The 19,069-nt window shown below is 42.8% G+C and overlaps 1 protein-coding gene across 2 annotated transcripts in view; it reads left to right on the top strand.

Annotated features, from left to right (window-relative positions):
• The first annotated feature begins 7,917 nt into the window (after positions 1-7,917).
• The window catches only part of ADAMTS6 (ADAM metallopeptidase with thrombospondin type 1 motif 6), a 145,794-nt gene continuing 134,642 nt past the window's right edge, over positions 7,918-19,069 (top strand). For both annotated transcript variants that reach the window (XM_071580628.1, XM_071580627.1), the window contains exons 1-3: positions 7,918-8,077; positions 8,787-9,151; positions 16,279-16,447. In XM_071580628.1, the coding sequence (XP_071436729.1) occupies positions 7,981-8,077; positions 8,787-9,151; positions 16,279-16,447 (631 nt within the window). In that variant the 5' untranslated portion in view covers positions 7,918-7,980. The remainder of the gene's footprint in view (positions 8,078-8,786; positions 9,152-16,278; positions 16,448-19,069) is intronic.

Raw genomic sequence — 19,069 nt, 5'->3', positions numbered from 1 at the left:
GAAGTACACCTGGCTGCCTCTGCCGCAGGGCTTGCTTGGTGAATGTGGTTTATTCGTGTGATCATCGCATATAATGATCTGATGCTGAAGCAGAACTGTGGAATATTAACAAAAAATGCTCTTCCCAACATTAGAAATACCTATTTTGATTTAGTAGACGTACCCAGACGTACCCACCAAAGCGGCAATTGCCCAGGCACACAGGATGAAGAGGAGGGCATTAACTGGCTCCCCGCGTGTCCCGGGACACTCAGCATCCCTGCACGCCTCGAGCGCTCCCCCAGCGCGCCAACACAGGATGGCGCCCTCCGTATGAGCAATTAATCCGGGGGAGTAGGTTGGAGATGTATTCCAGAATAAAGCGTTTCTCTCGCTCAATGCTCCTATTCCCAAGGAGCATTGGTTTTATAGCTCCGGTTTTCAATGCAATGGTATACTCTGCTACTTCCCGAACCATTGCTACATTAATTTACCCAGCGACTGCAAAAGGATCCGACAAGTAAATGTTCACTCTGCTGTTTCAGAATGAATGGTGACGAATGTGACTAGCTGTTTAGGAGATTGTGCTTATTTAGCTAGAACTACTGTTAAATTTCACATACTTGTATATAGCATCTAATTCCACTATAGTAGTACTTCATATTCAAAGGTAATTGCACAGAGTTTATTTGAAATTATGAATGCCAGCCACAGGTCTGATTCCTCCGTCTCACAGGGCACACAGTCAGTCTTTGGTGACCATCAGATTCCTGCGGGGTGTCTGAGTTGCAGGCTGATCTCGCTCTTTCGATCCTCGGAGATATCTCAGAGTAGCTGTGCACTTGGACCTTTTCCTGCAATCATTCTGGAGTCTAGCCGGCTATTATAGATTAACCAGAAGGTGCAATTACACCTACTACCTCCGGCTGGGGAGGAAAACGCGCACCCGGCTCCGTTTGGGAAATACAGTTAGCAGAAGCTTGAAACATTAGAACCTAGGTTCCGGAAGAACTTTTTCCCCCCTTTTCCTCGGGTATCGGAAATTAGCTTGGCGGTTGAGCGGGCAGATGTCAGGTTCCAATGCAGGCCCTCTGCTTGACCCTCTCCTCGGCTTGGCGGAGCCCGGGGGAGCCCACAAGCTGCTGGTGTCCCTGCCGAGCCCACCCGCTGCCCCGCCACACCACACGGCGTGCCGGTGTCCCTGCCGAGCCCACCCGCTGCCCCGCCACACCACACGGCGTGCCGGTGTCCCTGCCGAGCCCACCCGCTGCCCCGCCACACCACACGGGATGCCGGTGTCCCTGCCGAGCCCACCCGCTGCCCCGCCACACCACACGGCGTGCCGGTGTCCCTGCCGAGCCCACCCGCTGCCCCGCCACACCACACGGCGTGCCGGTGTCCCTGCCGAGCCCACCCGCTGCCCCGCCACACCACACGGCGTGCCGGTGTCCCTGCCGAGCCCACCCGCTGCCCCGCCACACCACACGGCGTGCCGGTGTCCCTGCCGAGCCCACCCGCTGCCCCGCCACACCACACGGCGTGCCGGTGTCCCTGCCGAGCCCACCCGCTGCCCCGCCACACCACACGGCGTGCCGGTGCCCACCCGCTGCCTCGCCTTTCATCAGTGCCCGCTGCGGGGCGCGGGGCGGGCAGGGGCACGGCGGCAGGGGGTATGTCGGCAGGGGTATGCCCGCAAGGGCACCGCGGCAGGGGTTTGTCAGCGGGGCTATGTCGGCAGGGGTATGCCCGCAGGGGCACCGCGGCAGGGCCCCCGGCAGCCCGCCTGCCCCCCGTGCCTGTGCGGTGCCCCGGCCCGGGCCCGGCCCGGCCCCACACGGGGGTCCCGACGCCCCCGCCCCTTTCCCCCTCCCGCCGCCACGTGACGCGCGCGCGTGCGCGGCGCGGGCCGCCGGCACATCTGCAGGCTGACGTCAGCGGGCCCCGCGCCGGGCCGGCCCCGCGGCCAAGGCTCCCCCTCCGCCTGGCACGGCGCCGGCTGCGAGCAGCGCCGGGGCTACTCACCCAAACTTCGCCGAGCCCTTCCTGCTCTGCCTGCCTCCCCTCTACTTCCCCCTCCTCTCTCTCCCTGCTCTGTCTCTCGCTCCCCCCTCTTCCCCCCAACTCAGATGATATTCACATGGTATTTCGCACAGAGGAGGCTGCTCAAGAGGAGGGCACCCACCCCCACCCCAATATAAGCCTGTTTTTCCTTCCTTTCTCCCCCCCTCTTTTTGTTGGAAAGACAAAATGTGCAGGGTGATAGCTTGGGTGAATTGATGGCATCCTTCCTCCTGCCAAGCCAGCCCGTTTTCTAAAAAAACCCTTTAGAAAGGCTAGAGAATTTTATTCTGTTGGAGAATATAACCCTGATGGTTGCTTGCACAGAGGGGAAAAGCAGAGAGGAAATACGGGGATCGTCCTGTGCAATCTCTATTGTTTGAAACTTACTTTATATCAGAAATTGAAGATGAAAACGGTAAGGAAGATTTCACGCTATTCAATGAAACTTTTTGCTTTTTTTGTGTCCCGAATAATGGTACGTCCAGGGCTTTGGGGAGAGGGGAGAGATTTGTATTGCATTAGGCGAGGTGCATTTGGAGTAATTTCGGAGAGAAACTTTGAGGATGGGGGAAGGGGATGCGAGGATTTTTCAACCGGTAAGAGAGGTGATTGATGAAGTACGATCTCGAATAGTGCACTTTTCTTACATTTTTTTATACTTTTAATAGTAAGTCGTTGGTAGAGGGAGGAAAGAAAACAACCAAAACCAAACCAGAGATGAAACCCACAGCAGCCCCCAAGCCCCAGCGCCAAGCCCGGGGTGTCTGCTCCGGGTTGCTGCGGGCCGAGGCAGCCCCGCTCCCGGCCGTGCTGCGGCCAGACAAGTGCCGTTCGTTCGGCGCTCGGCGCGGCCGCCGTTCCGCAGCCCAGGCTGGCGGGGATGTCGGGCTCTCGCCGGGCTCATCAGGAAGATGGGAGCGTGTGGTTTTGATTTACTTCGAGCCGCCTGGGATTCGCCAGACTCTTAACCCCGCGCACTCGTGTTTGTTGGTGTGTGTGTCTGTCTCCGCAGTGGCCCAGGGTTCAAAGGGACTTTGTTTGGTGGGAGGAGGTAAGTGGGCTCTCGCTCCTCGGTGATGTGTGCACGGATTTCTTCTTCGCTACTTTCTTTCATTGTTGTACACGAGAGAAGGGAGAGGCAGAGAGAGAGAGAGAGGCAAAGAGTCAGACTCTTGTTTTTATTTGGGCTGCCGGTGCAACGAGTTTGGGCCAAGCGCCAAGTGTCTGGGTCACACGCGTTTTATCCAAATAGACTCAGCGCTGCTGTCTGGAAATGGGCTGCTGAAAGTTAACTTTAGGATCAGCTCCACCACAGCATCCAGACTCCTTCCCTTTAGCCTCTCTAGGGAGGACGCGCTTTTTTTTTTTTTGTTTTCTTTCCTTCTGAATTTTCTTTGAGGGATGTGTCTGGTGACCTCCAACTTAGCTTCAGTGCTAGTTTTTTTAACTCTCTGTGTGTGCAGAGGTGTGCAGATAATGTGCACGTGTGTACCTGTTGGGCTGTGTGTAGCCATGTATTTTTCTAGCCTGCTGGTTTGTTTTTTTTTGGCGGGGGGGGGGAGGTGTTGCTTTTTTGCACGATGCAGTGACAGGGGCTCCCTCGGCACGGCGACTGTGGGGCCCAACAGGACTCATTGTACCCTCCCGCCTCGCCCCCTGCTCGGCTCCCGAGGAAGAGGGACAGCACTCATTGTACCCCTCCAGCCTCGCCTCCTGCTCGGCTCCCGGGGAGGAGGGACAGCACTCATTGTACCCCTCCAGCCTCGCCTCCTGCTCGGCTCCCGGGGAGGAGGGACAGCACTCATTGTACCCCTCCAGCCTCGCCTCCTGCTCGGCTCCCGGGGAGGAGGGACAGCACTCATTGTACGCTCCTGCCTCGCCCCCTGCTCGGCTCCCGGGGAGGAGGGCTCTGTCCGTCCCTTTGTACGTGTCGCCCTCCCCGCCGGCCCCGGGACTGGCGCTTTTTCTTCGAGCTCTTCCCGGCGCGGTCTGCGGGCCGCAGCTCTCGACCCGGGAAGCTCCCGCGGGCACGGCTAATCCCCCGCTTTCGGAGTGCTGCGACGCCCTTTGCCGCCAGCCGCGATACCTGTAATTTAGTTTGTGTGCTCGATGCCCGTCCCCCGCGCCGTCCCCTCCCGCCGATCTCCCCATTTCCTTAGCAACCACTCGTACCGCCGCGCTGCCTGCGTCTCCCCGCGGCGCTCCCGCCGCCCGGCCCGGCTTGGGAGGGAAGGGGGCGGGGGGACAGCGGGGACAGCCCCTGCCCTGCGGGTCCTTTTCGCACCCGACGCGTTTGCGGCTGTGGCCGTCCCGCCCCCGGGCGTGAGGCTGGGCTGGACGTCGATGCGGTGCCGTGTCTGCCCGGGCCGACTCGCCGCCGCCGGGCCGTGCTGGGGGGCACCCGTGGGGTGGCGGTGCTCTTGACACAGTTGAGTCGGATGCTTCCCGCACGTAAAACTTGAGCTAAGTTAGGTTAAGGCGTGATTTCCTTAGATGGGGCTCCGAGGGTGACTTCTCTGAGCGGTTTGTCCAGTGACCTCCTCACAGTCTGCTTTACTGCAAAATCAGTTTGGAAAAGACCTCTGAAGTCATGGACTGCCATCTGTGACCAACACCACCATGCCAGCTGAGTGCCACGTCCAGTCTTCCTCAAACACCTCCAGGGACGGTGACTCCACCACCACCCTGGACAGTCTATCCCAATGTCTGATCATCCTTTCTATGAAGAAATTCCTCTTTACATCCAGCCTAAACCTCCCCTGGTGCATCTTAAGACTGTATGTTCTCATTCTGTCACTAGTTGCCTGGGAGAAGACCCTGACCCCCACCTGGCTACAACCTTTCAGGTGGTTGTAGAGAGTGATGACGTCTCCCTAAGTGTCCTCCAGGGTAAACAACCCAGCTCCTGCATCTGCGTCTGATGAGGCTCGTGCTCCAAAAACTATAGAGCCTTTTTTCTCCTCACTGAGTTTTGCGGGTAGGAACTGCCTGACACCAGTGAGGGGCTTGCTGCAGTTACCATCATCGTGCAGCTGCTTCATCGCTGGCATCCCAGACTTCAGAAAACATCTTGTACTTTTCCTTTCCTGCTTGGCAGAGCTGTGGTTTTAGGTGGTTGTTCAGGACATGGAGTCACACCTACTTTTACTTATGGTGAAGGTGTAGTTTACCACAAGACAGAGGAAATTCTTCTTTTTTTAAGTGTAGTGTTGACCAAATTTTGCATCTTGACAACAGTCTACAGTGGAATGCTGAGTGTATGCTGAAAAGGAAGATGGAAAATAAAAACAGTGTAGTGAGAGGACACTCTGAGGTTCCTCCATAGTGAAAGTACTGCTACCTGAGTGCTTTATCCTTCACATCCATTACTACTCTTTAATTCAGAGCATTAATATGGCTATGTGTGGTCTTGTATTAATGGTCAAGCTGGCAATAAATACTTTTGAAGAAGAGGTAAAAAATTCTGCAGAAACTTCCAGAAAGCCTAATGTATAAGGAGGTTGGTCTTGTGTGAAGCTCAAAATGTGGGAGACACTTAAGAGATGCCTGCAAGGAGACTAGACATGAGTGACTGTTGGGCATTGTTGCCCAATATATGTTTATGGCCTGTCCTATGGGCCACTGGTGTCTAAATGAACACTGTAATGTATGTCCAGCATTCTGAACTACCTAGCTCCTTAAGTACTGCAGTTTCAGGAGATCTTAGTGTTTGGATAGCTTCTTATCAGCCTAGGAGACTGAACATGAGCTCCCTGTTAGGATATTTTGGCTAAGTAAAAGTTGTAAGGCAATATTACCACTATATATGGCAATAATGAGCCGTGACTGGACTACAGTGTCCAGTTCTGGTGTGTGTGGATGAAAAGAGATGTTGATGAATTGGAAAGGGTTCAGAGGAAAACTGCAGAAGTATTCAGACATCTGGAAACTGGATTATACAGAGTGAGATAAACCAAATAGGTTGAGTTGCTTATCAGGAAGTGTCAAGAGGTTCTTGTATCAGATTATAACTATGCATACAAGGAGAAGAAAGCAGCTCATTAGCAGATAGGGATAAAGCAAGATTCAGTGTCAGGAATTTGAAACTGTACATTCTCAGATTAGAAGTAAGGCATGTTACTTGGTGTACTAATGTAGCTGAAGAGTATGGAATTAATTCTGTATCTTCAAAACTTATAAAAATCTAAAAACTGTAACTAAGTATTAGCTAAGAAATAAAGGTTCTACATGACAATGTTAACAGAGAGGTTTTTTATTAATATGCTTAGAAGTTTTTTCACATTTGAATGGCATCACTATATCCTTACAGTTCCCCAGAAAAAAAACCCCACCACTAAGCACAAGGTATGATTGTAAAGTGTATTTTATTTTCTTAACAAAGCTGATTAAATCCTGCATGCTATTTTGAAAAATACTTGAAAAGGTAGATAGATACTCATGACATTAACCTAATATATACATTAGTAAATAGATGTGTTTCAAACTGCCTAAGAAGTTGCCTAACATTCTTTGTAATGTTGGTAAACAGAATTTGGGTGATGTTGATTTTTTTCTGGAGGTTAAATGCTCTTTATAAAACCTTTACAAATAATCCCCTGGCTGAAGCTGTATTACCTGTGTGACTGAACGTTGTAAGTCACGCCCAGAATTTTAGAAAGGCACGTTTATCTGGTGCATGTGTAAGTGACTCTGTATGCTTTTGGAAAGTGGTTTTTAAACAGGCTTCCCTTCTTAGGTGTTCTTTTTCTCCATTGTCTGCCTCAGCAGAATTTGCTCAGTGCACAGGTGTGCTGCAAGTGCTTAAGTGGACTGATGAGTACCAGCTGACATAACATATGGTTTGGAATTCCATGATACAGGACTTTCAGTTGAATGCATGGATCTTCTGTTTAATCCCTGGCTGCAGCCAGAGCTGCTTTTACCTAATGTTGCAATAGTGTTTTAAATGAAAAAAAAAAAGAAAACAAAAGGAAGAAAATGCAAGTAACACATTATTTCCTCAGTCTTGTGACCTGCAAAACCAAAATAAAAATATATTCTACTTTATCAAACTGTACTTGACATCTAGACAAAGCATTTTTGGCAACAAATGTTTGAAATATTAGAATGTATATGATGAGTAGCTTCAGATACTGGTATTTGTTCTTTAGTATTCTAATGTGCAGTGCTCCCATTTAGGTGGAGGAGAATCCTGCCTGCATAAGCAGAATCCTGGCTGAAGTAATAACAAAATGCATGCTGCGGAAAGATCAGATAACTGTACTCTGGATTCTTTCCCAGGTCTTCCTTTATCTACCACTATATTGGGACCTGTTATTAGTTGCTGAAATCAATGAGTGCATAGCATTGATTATAGATGGAACAAGTCTGAACAACATATTTTAGCAACAAGAAACATTTTATAGGTGTAAGAATTCATAAAAGTAGCATGAAATTGGTAAGAGCATTGTAAGTTGTGTGGATTGTGGATTGGCTGTTCAGTGAGTTAATGTTAACTAATTTTTTTGTAAGATTGTGATGTGGGATCATAAAATTGATACTGGGTGACTATTATTTCAAAATGTTGCCTTGTGTAGTTTGCTTAGTTCTCTATGATGGCTCAGTGTCTTGCAGCATAGATCTGTTTTAGTAGAAAGAATTTGCCTTCACTCATTTTCTTCTGTTTTTCAGGAAAAGAAATGGAGCAGATTCAGTAACTGTCCAGTCTAACATCTTACCCGTATCTCAAGGAATCTTACAAATACTTACTTGGAGTTGAGAGAAAATGACTGCAGATATAGAAGAAAGTACCTATCAAAAGGTGGAACATCCTATAGTTAATTTGGAAGTAGTATAAAATCAATTTACCTGTTATGGTGCGATTCTGGAGTGGAGTTAACTCTATAGCACACAGGTAGCTCTCCAAGGAGAAAGAAAAGTAGCCTTCTGTTTTTCTAAATTATGGAAATTCTTTGGAAGACGTGGACCTGGATTTTGAGCCTAGTCATGGTTTCATCGGAATTTCACAGTGACAGCAGGCTTTCATACAGTTCTCAAGGTAGGGGTCTGATCTCTGTAGCTGGCAAGAAGCATCTGGTTTTTGCATTGTATTTGTGTAATATTTTCTAAACTGCATGTATGTAATTCATGAGATCATATGAGTTCTGCTCCTAGTTTTATCATGATTCATTGTCATCCAAATTAAATTTGCATGTTCTTTCTACTTTTAAGTGTAGGAAAAGCCTTGCAAATTAAATCTAGTAAAATGAACTTGATAATAGTTGAGAGACTTGCCATGATAACATTAACATGTTTTTAGACTAGGGAGTAAGAATCCAATTCTGTTTTTACAGTATAATACTTTTACTTACTGCTTGTTTATATTCTTGTAAGTGGATTTAATAGCTTTTGTCTGTGAATGGTATCACTGGGAAAAATGTGTAAATTTTAAGTTAGAATTTAGTACCAAATGTTTATCTATTTTTGGTAAATAGGAAACTATATCTATTAAAAACTTGCATATTTCTGGTGATGGCCAAATTAATAGGAAACGTAACATGTTTTCTTGACTTACAAAGAAAGAAAACATTTTATTTAGTAAAAAACTGCATTGTGCGTTTACCTGAAAATGGCTTTTGTTCATCTTCTATTTATGAGAGTGATGAAGTTTACCCAAATATGTTTATGTTACTACTTGTTTCCTGTTATGTTTTCTTCTCTTGTATGCCCACTTCCTGGACTGTATTACCTTGTGATTGATTACAAAGAGGAATTCCTGTCTTACCTTGAACACTACCAACTAACAGTTCCAATAAGGGTTGATCAAAATGGAGCCTTCCTCAGCTTTACTGTGAAAAATGCTAAACCTTCAAGAAGGAGGAGGAGCACAGACCCTTATGACCAAGGACTAGCAGCATCTAAATTATTTTTTAAACTTTCTGCCTATGGCAAGCACTTTCATTTAAACCTGACTCTCAACACAGATTTGGTGTCCAGACATTTTACAGTAGAATATTGGGGAAAAGATGGACCGCAATGGAAGCATGATTTCTTAGACCACTGTCATTACACAGGATATTTGCAAGACCAACACAGTACAACTAAAGTGGCCTTGAGCAACTGCAATGGTCTGGTAAGTCCATGTTACGTGTTGTATAATAGTGTGCTTGTCACTTTTAAATTACAGAAGAAGAATTTAGTTGGCATATCTGCAAGTTTTATTGGAAGCAGGCAGACAGGAAGGTGCAGGAAACCCCTAAAACCTGGTCTAGGTCCTGGAGAAAAGTAGTCATCAGTTTTTCAGCTTAATGTAAGTACTAAGACCCAATTCTGTAGTCCTTGCAGGCAACCTGTTCAGTGTTTACAGTGTCTGCAGTGGGGCTGCAAGATCAAGATTAGGTTTGTGCTGAGATCTTTACAGGTTATAAAAGCCACGCGAGCTCAGGGGGTGGGGAGGAGCAAACAGTGGATCCTCCAGGGTACTGGATCTCTGCAGAGAGACATTGATTGAACTGAACACCCTCTTATTTTTGAGAATTTGGGTTTATAAACTGTGAGTAAATAACAGAAGAGAAATTGCTTGGTCTAGACGTCATTATTAAAAATTCAAGGGCATGAAGAGAAAAGTTGATCTTTAGCAAGTAACAGCATCAGAAAGTAATTATTTAACTTTTTCAGAAAGATCTTGTTTACAAATTGTAAACTTTTAAAAGTGGAGTTAAAAATTATTATTTCATTTATTATCTCTTAGTGATGATCTTTTGATCATACATGACAGTAGTACATGCATGGGAAAAAGAAATTAGAGAACAAATGCAAAAAAAGTAAAAAAGCAGACTATTGAGTAACAGCACTAAAATAGAAGACCTCACTAAATGAAAAGCCAATGTTTTCTGTAGTAAATATATGCATATATGTTATGGTTACTCATTCTGGTTTTTATTATAGTAGAATGCTGGTCTATCTTCTTGTTAGGACTAGGCAGATCTAACTACTTGCTAAGGAAAAAAAAGATTACACAGACTTGCTAAACTAATTCCTATTTATCCTTGAAAGTGCTATTGAGTAATGCCTTTTGGGATATCACTTTCAAACAAAAGCCAGCTGCTTCAGACATAGATAGGCTGCCTTACACCAGCTTGCTTGTGATATCCTTAATACAGTCTAGTTTAACATTTCAGAGTACTCTTGAGGAAAAATAATTCAATGGGGTTTCCAGGGCTAAGTGAACACTTTCAAAGAAATGTAGTTAAAATGGTGTTCCATTGAGTGTGGTATCACAATTTGTTTAATGCAGACTTGTAGCAGATACGTCTGAATTTAGTACAATTTTCATTTTGGTTGTAGTAATCATCTAATAACTTTTTTATTGATCACAGTTATTTAAGCTCTTTAACTAATATACTTATCTTTGCTTTTGAGTTCTTTTCAGCTAAAAATACTATGGAGACCAAATCCCTTCTTTTGGGACTCATTTCTTTGTAAGAGGCTGCATGCCTCTTTATCTCCAGAGTTTCTGCTTAATTGATGCACAGACTAGTTGGCCCACTTGGAGACTGCAGTAAGTGTCATGGTGATCCCATTTCAGTTCCTCTTTGACCTTGGCTAGGGGAGTGAGCCAAAAACGCCTGCCCTTTGTCTTAGCCAAGTCTTGTTTTCCTTTCATGTTAGGAAAACAAGAGTGGGATGAAGCAGAAAAAAAATTTGTGTTTTACTGTTGTCTTTGCTCATCTCTTGCTCCTCATGGCAGTTCTTTTCTTCCTAAAAGCATGGAAGATGTTATGAAGCAGAATCTCTTTTTTCCTTTCTTTTGTGCCCCATACCCCGAGGTGACATGTAGCATTCCCATTGCTGCATGCTTTCCTGTTGTCCTCAGCCTGGCTGTTTTGCTGGAGTGAAGCTGCCTGTGGTTCTAGGTGTCAGTATGTTAACTTAGTGTTCATGAGTTACCTTTAGGGTAGAGTTAAATTGTCATCTTCAGTGACTGGGGTTGTCATCAGCTCTTGAGTGTGTCTTTTGGCTATTAAGGCAGCCTTAATCCAGTCTCTGGGCACACCATGGCTGGCATTCAAGTTCTTCATGGTCATGCCTCTTTAGGTGGGACTACAAGTTTCCAGTGCACCTCCTAGGAAGGCCTGGTCACAAGCGTGTGAGACTCCTGCCATGCTCCAGAAGCAGCAGCAGGGGTGACATGGCTCTTTCTCAGAGGGGCAGGAATCCTGTAGAAAGGTGGAACAACAGGCTTGACTTGGTATCATCTTTTACTGTACAGAAACTCCTCTGTCATCCAGTGATGCCAGGGTCTTCCAGAGCACTGTGTATGGGAATTATCACTCCATTCAGATAAATCCATCGCAAAGTTATTTTTAAATGATGATTCCTTGTGACGAATGTTTTGTTATGCAGCTGCTGGTTAGAGCATGTTTCATAAAGCAATTGGCAGGGAATATTGAAGACAATATAACTTGTTTTAGAATTACTGATAGTTCAGAATATATCATGCTTGAGGCATTTGTCATCTTTTCTAATTTGATTGTGATTCTGTAGGTCACTGCCAGTCACATTCTGTTACCCCTTGAATAGCATCAGTATCAGAGCCAGTCATTTTAAGTTTAAAACAAGTAGTAATCTTTAACAATGAGTGTTGCTCACAAGCAAAGTTTATGGATTACACTTATTCCAGTTGTTCTGTTAGACTTCACTGTTGGCAAATAGATCAAATTTCTTCCCCTTATTGAATATTTTGAGTTACTCTGTTTAGTTATGCAGAGTGGTCACGTGAGAACATGATTTAATTAACATACTTTGTATGACTTTGAAGAACACATGTATCTAAGATAAGTGTAAGGAGGGCTTTCTCTCAGTTTCATTATAATAAAAGTGAGAAGCAGTCAGTTCATTTTCCTCTTGCTGTTTCTCCCTATATATTTCTCATTACCAAGTGCCCTGGAATTACAGGTTGCTACTTACTGAAGTTTCAGTCCAGCAGTTTCCATCTTCTGGGGCCTGATTATGCTATAAATTGTCTGAACTTGTGAGGAAAGCTTTATAATCCAGTGAGCAGTCATATGAGGAAAGTGAAGGTCTTATCCAGCAGGCTTTCCAGGTTGCACACTCATATTTACTGTAGTGGATGTAGTGGATCGATTGCAAGTTTGTCTGTGTCATGAAAGACCTGCAACGAGCAGCATTTTAGGCCTTTGTGTGTTGGGTACAAGGCCTACAATACTGAGGCATTGCCTAAGATGAGTATGTCATACTGAAGAAGAAAAGAAGTGGTGGTGGACAGTCTAAAGAGAGAAGACGTTTACCTCAAGGAAATGAAGTTTGACTGATTCTGACAGGAGCAAGTCTCAAAGAAGTTTTGCAGCCTCTAGCAATGGAATCACAAACTCCAATTTTTTTGCATTCTGGCCCACCTTTATCATCTACCAGGTGACAGAACTCTTGACTGAGTGCTCAAACAAATTTTACACAGTAGTGAATTTTGTCGTTTTGTGCTGAAAAGATCGGTAGTGGGTAAATGTTTTGAAGCTGCTGTGGTCCTAAGTAAATGTCCAATGTAAAAGGTCCGGTATGTCCATGGCATGTGAAGTTCCATGCACTGTGTAACATTTGTGCTGGGTAACACAGTTCTCTCCATCCTAACAGAATGATAAAGCACCCACAGGTAGGCAACTATGACTTAAAAGCATGATCTTTCTTGGTTAAAGGATGAACTATTTTGCTGGAAGCCTTCATGTTTGCTTCATATATTCCTAAATACATATATGTATATTCATATTTTTGCTTCAGTTAGCTCATTTAAAAACTGGTTTGACTCTGAGGAATGCGTATACTTTAATAATTATAAATTGCTCATACTATGGTTTTGTCTTTTTTTTTAAAATAATACCTAATTTATAAAATATAATTATCAGAATTTATGTTGAAAAGAGATCAGTGTCTTTAGGGCTATCTTTGGTACTCATATGTTTTTGCAGTACAGCCTTATTATTCAGAAAATGATATACAAGGTGTGCCTGTCCTTGTTTTGTCTTATTGGATTCTATGATGTACTGTCTCCGGACAGATCACTATTTTTTCATCTTTGAGAACACAGTAAGCTAATGCAATCATGCAATCTTTTTCCTCAGTCATAAATCCACACTGAAGTGTATAGCCAGCTGTTGACATACTGAACAACACTGACATGTTTTCAGAAGTTTCCATTACTGCTACTTTATATTAAAAATGGAGAAAGCATAAAGTCTAGAAAGCTTCAAAGTATGGAAAAATTATGAAACAGTAGTGCTGTGTGGAAAAGACATGTGCTTACTTGTCCTCCATAATTTGGTTTGCTTCTGCAAGTGATGGACCTCCCCCATCTGAAAGAGGTTAGGCCCTCACTGGCCAGCCTGAAAAAGGGTCTTTTTCAAAAATTCAGGGGAACCCTTGTGTGGATTCACAGATTTGTCTGAGCATGTCAAACTGCTGGAACCAGACTTTATATATGTTAGCATGAGTTGGCAGTCTGTAGTGGTATTGGATAACACAGGACCTCAGACAATCTGTTTTAGATAATAATCTTGGGAATGTTCCTTGTAGTAACCTACTTGATGCATTCAACTTGTTTCTTAAATTCATGGGATTTTGTCAAAAACTTTTCTGGTCATTCTCATGTCTCAGTATTTCTGATGCTTTGGAGCAGAAGTTTAATTTACAAACTATTACAATGCAATAGCAAAACAAAAAAAAGAAAATTAATTTTAATGTTTTAAAAGGGCATTATTTCAATCTCCTTTTTCAACAGAAATTTTGTTTTTCTGAAATAATGGATTATAAGCCAAAACTGGTGTTTAGAATGTTGGTTTGGACATAATAGTGTATTTGCCACTATTTATTAATCAGGCATTGCTGAATGCATAAACAATGGAAGTATCTTTAGCCACATGAATTTTTGAAACTCAGAATACATGCTGGCTTGCCACTGGCTTAGCTATGTTTTGTGTACAGAATTCAAAGTGCTTCTTAAAAACTAGTCACTGTGACTCAACAGGACCACTTGCATTAATTTTGCATTGCAAAAAAAGTTTTGTTTGCAAGCAAAAGTAGTGTTAGGCTTATTAGTATACCTCTGGCAGATTTCTGTGAAGGGCATATGCAGGGTGAGTGTGTTTCCAGTGTTTATCGAGTCACTGCTCTTAACAGCCACAACTGACCACATACAGATTTTCACTGCTTGGTGGTAAGTCTATGTTAACATTTATTTCAAGTTCCTTAACTAAATGTTATTAAAATATCTTTTCTTAAACCACCATAGTGTTCGGACAGATGAAATCAGATGCCAGCTAGGCATAGGAAAAAGTAGTGATGTTCTGCTGACCATTTTCTCTGCTGGAACCTAAAGGAACTGTGATGATAGTTTACAGACTCATAATAGTTTTTGCCTATTTGCTCCTGCAATTTGTGTAGAGAGTTAATGCTGTGATTAAGTGTTTATGTTATCTGAATTGATTTAACTCCACTGAAGTATTCTCACTGTTTATAATTACTAGTTTCCGTATCTGATATAATTGTCTCATTCATGCTTAGACTTGTTAACCTGTCTGGACTTGAGAACAGACAGAGAGGATGTAAGCTCTGGAATAATCGAATTTAGGTTAGGACCCACTCTGTTTCAGAAACAGTGACACAGGTTGGATGGTACCTCTGTCTCCTCTGGCTTGGCATGAAGCAGACAACCTGATGGTGTTGGCCAGAACCACTCTGCAGGACTCTCTTCCTCTGGGAACATGATATTAGAGCTTATAATGGCTTGGGATTCCCTTGAGCTCACATGTCTGACATCCAGACTGGATGTAGTCCAGACTCTCAAGGTTCTTTCTGCATGTCTGGCAAGCCCAGTTACAATTTGGTTTATATTTTCAATACTATTTAAGCAGCATTATACCAGTAAATGATGTATTTTCTAGTAAGATCTTAGACTCCAAGTAACCAGAAGACATTGTGAGAGGAATTTGATACTGGCACCTTCCAGATGAATATAGACCCTGATGTTACCTTTTTCAGTTAATAATTGAGTTAGTAATGAAAAATACCGCTGAAAAGGAACAGTTACTATTACAGTCACAATATAAGAAATGGGTACTTGGAATCTGACGTCTGTTCATACATTAATTTTCACACTTTATAGTACAGTTCTGTTTGGAAACCACTGTTCTTTCTGATGTGTTACACAGGAGTTTTTGTTTTGTAAATTTTACATTATTGCTGGTTGTAGGAGGTAAGAACAGCAGGCATTTGATGTACAAAGCAGGAGTAGGATGAGAGCTTTGACCAAGAGTAAAAAGGCAAGCTCTGATCTTAGAAAACAGCTTCATGAGAGCGGATATGGAGCAAGTGGTTTTATGGCTGATCATATAGAGGTTTTAAAAAGAGGCTTATGCATAGTACTCGCTTTACAGATCAAAGGTATGGTAGAAGTTTGTGATTCATCAAGTCAGGATATGAATGCCAAAGTTCCTGCTCCCAGGCTCCTATCTGAAGAATAGCTCTTTCTCCCTGTGTGGGAAGCTCATGCGTTCAGGATTTTCTGCATATGGGTATCAAAATTATTTATTTAGCAATTATGGGTGTAGAAGTCTGTCAGTGCTTTCCCCCCAATAATTTGTATCTGAAAGGATCCAAACCCTGGATTTTCTGCTAAAGTTCAATTTTAATTGCTGTAGGTTCAGGAAATTGCATAGTTAGTCTGAAATCTCCCCTTTCTTCCATAAACTGCTTCCTGTTTGGAAGAAGCTGAGTTCACAAATGTGAAAGTTATGAGAATAGAATATTTACTATTCTGCATTGCAGTATGAGGAAAAAAGTGTCCATTTGTTATGGGGAATGAGTCTGCAACAACTCTTATTTGTTAAATTTGTGGCAAGGCCTTTCAAGGAATAAAGGCTTTGTGGACGGTGTATCATAAGTTAATATAAATAATTTGATTTTTACTAACTAGCTCAGTTTTGGGATTAAGCATCTGGATCTGTAAAGAGATTATTTGTCACACATTGAGAATGTTTTTTGCTCTCTTACTACATTCATCAAAAAAATGTGAAAGAACTTCAGAAATAATGACAGTGATAATTCTATTTTTTTCTCATTGTGTTGTTTATAGGCACCTGCTCCTGCTCCCCTAAAATCATCAGAGGAAAGTTTTTTAAAGTTAAGCTTTTTAATATGAGTTTTATATTGTCTTTTGTAAGTTTTTATTTTCTTATTTTCTTCTTTAAGCATGGAGTCATTGCTACAGAAGATGATGAGTATTTTATTGAGCCTTTAAGAAATATAACAGAAGATTCTAGTAACTATAGTTATGAGAATGGTCATCCTCATGTTATATACAAAAAATCTACCTTGCACCAGCAACACCTCTATGATCACACACACTGTGGAGTCTCAGGTAAAGGTGTCATTCCTTGTAAAAAATTGTAACTTAAGATGTATTTTATGATCTTGCATGGTTCACATTTAAGGTACAGTGAAGAATGAAACAATGGGAATCGTCCTTTTGGGTGATACAATGCATTTTGTTGAAAAGTAGTTTTGCCTTTTTTTTTTTTTTTTCAAATTCAGATCAAGAGTATAGTGTCTTTCAAAAATTGAGATGGTGGGACTAAGTCTTTTTTTATGCCTATGTTGTGTACAGTGGTAGTAATGAGCACAGGCTTCCTCAAAGTGTTCTACAAATGTACTTCATTCCCCAATTGGAAAGCATTAATGAGTAACTAAGTATTACAGCTCAGTGTTTAGTAAGTGTTCCATCTCATTTGAAGGAAATTGGTATGTAATAAATACGTTGGTATTATGATAAGCAATACATTTGGAGCTGAGTCTGCATCTTTCTTGGAGATGAGTCTATGTCTTTGTTGTTTGTAAAGGTTTATGGTGTTTTGGTACTGTTTTTTTGGTTCAGTGGGTTAACATTATTCCGTAATAGTCAAATATGTGACTTAGATGTGCCTTATGGACAGTACTGTGTGGTTTTATAGAGATATTTTCTTTGTAAAGTAGTTCTAACTTCTATAGATACACTTTTTGAATACTCTGACATGAATTTCACTTGCTTAAGCTGAAAAGTAGCTTCTTGAAGACAGGATGGAGTAAATCTGACAAGTTATTTGAGAGCACAAAAATAATGGGTTTTTAACATACTACAAAAATGTTCTAACCTTGCATTTGTTTATATTTCAGTACTAGCTTGTTCTTAAAAGTTCAGTCCTGGATAGTTGTATTCCATGAGATTCAGGGCAGGCTGACAGCTACTAACCTTAAAAATAAAATAATATCACTGTTCATTGATGTAACTTATATTTCAGCTTTCTTTGGAGTTTATAATGTTTACTGGCACCAGCTGACTAAGCTTACAGTACAGATTGTGTCTACAAACCCCCATTCTTGCGAGACAGTTTTTTCTGAGTGTTCCAGTTAAAGTGTGTTTATGGAATGTCAGACTTCATATACGTAACTTCTGTTTTAGTTTGGAAGCCTTATTCAATCTATGTGCTTCTAATATTGCAAAACAAGTCTCTTAACTGGTTATTAAATAAGGGTACTAATATATATTAGTAATGATCAGTAAATAGGGTAGCTAGCTGATTATTAAATAAGGGTACTAATATATATTCATTTTGTAGGGAGAACTGTCACTTAAGCCTCTTGAAATAAGTTTATGGATTCTGAAATGCAGGAAGATGAAATTTTTACTATTATTATATCTCCTGTAAAAGAAGGGATATTGGCCTCTATCAGATCCTGTCTTCTAGACTAATGCTTGGATGTCATTCTTCTCAAGTCATGAAGCAGCAGCAGCAAGTTTTGTTGTATTTAGGTATTCTGGTCTTGTCTGACACATGGATCCTAGGTTGATCAGAGCTCCTTATCATGCATGCATTTGAGTAAAACGTGTAATATTTAACCTTTATTCCTTTGTATATTTGATGATGCCTTTGTTGGAAGCTCCTGTGCATTTCCTCAGCTTTCATATCCCAAAGTCCTTAATTGCTGAAATACTAAAGCACTGCTTTTTACAAGCCAATTATGATGCTCATTCATCGTGGTTTCTCCTTTTCATGTTGTTCTCTGTACTATTTCCCCTCCATAAAAATGTCTAAAAGAATTTGCTCTTCTCCAAGACTGCAAGGTCTTACTTTTCCAGATGACATACTGTTTTTCCCTCACGGGTACCAAAACCTTTTAAACTCATTTTCTGAGCACTGCCAAAGTTCAACTGGAGCTGAACCTGCCAGAAATGTGGAGGACAATAAAAAGAGTTTTTCCAAATACATTAACAACAATAGGCAGTATAGGAATGTCATTGGCCTATTACAGGATGAGGATGGTCACCTCAGAAACAGGGACAGAGACAAGGCAGGGGTGATTAAGGCTTTCTTTGCCTCTGTCTTCAACACAGATGATGGACCAAGTGGGTCTCAGTGCCCTGAGCTGGAGAACCATGACTTAGAGAATGATCAACTCTGAAATGTTGTGGGATCTATTGCTCTGGTTGGTTCCCCAAAAATCTATGGGACCTGATGGGATTCATTCCAGAATCCTCGAAGAGCTGCAGATGTCTGTGCACAACCTCTCTTGATGATTTTTTGAGTAGTCTTGTGAATCCAGAGAGGTCCCAGCTGACTAGAAGCTGATGAACATTGTCCCAGTTTTCAAGAAGGGCAGGAAGGAGGACCCTGAACACTACAGGCCTGTCAGTCTCACTTCAGGGCCTGATAAAGTTATGGAGAAGATTATTCTGGGAAGTATTAAAAACACCTGAAAGACAATGCTATCATTGGTCACAGCACAGCTTCATGAAAGCAAAGTCCTGCTTATCCAATGTGATTTCCTTTTATGGCAAGGTGACCCACCTGGTTGACCAAAGAAAGCCAGTTGGTGTAATGTTTTTGGCTTTCAGTAAAGCCTTTTTTACTATCTCTCACAGAATCCTTCTGGACAAACTGTCCAGCGCACAGCTGGATAAACATATCACGTGTTGGGTGAGCAGTTGGCTCACAGGTCAAGCACA

The sequence above is a fragment of the Pithys albifrons genome, chromosome Z, assembly GCF_047495875.1.
Source record: "Pithys albifrons albifrons isolate INPA30051 chromosome Z, PitAlb_v1, whole genome shotgun sequence".
Lineage (NCBI taxonomy): Eukaryota > Metazoa > Chordata > Aves > Passeriformes > Thamnophilidae > Pithys > Pithys albifrons.
Note: the sequence above shows the minus strand (reverse complement) of the source record. Positions and strands in the feature narration are given on the sequence as shown.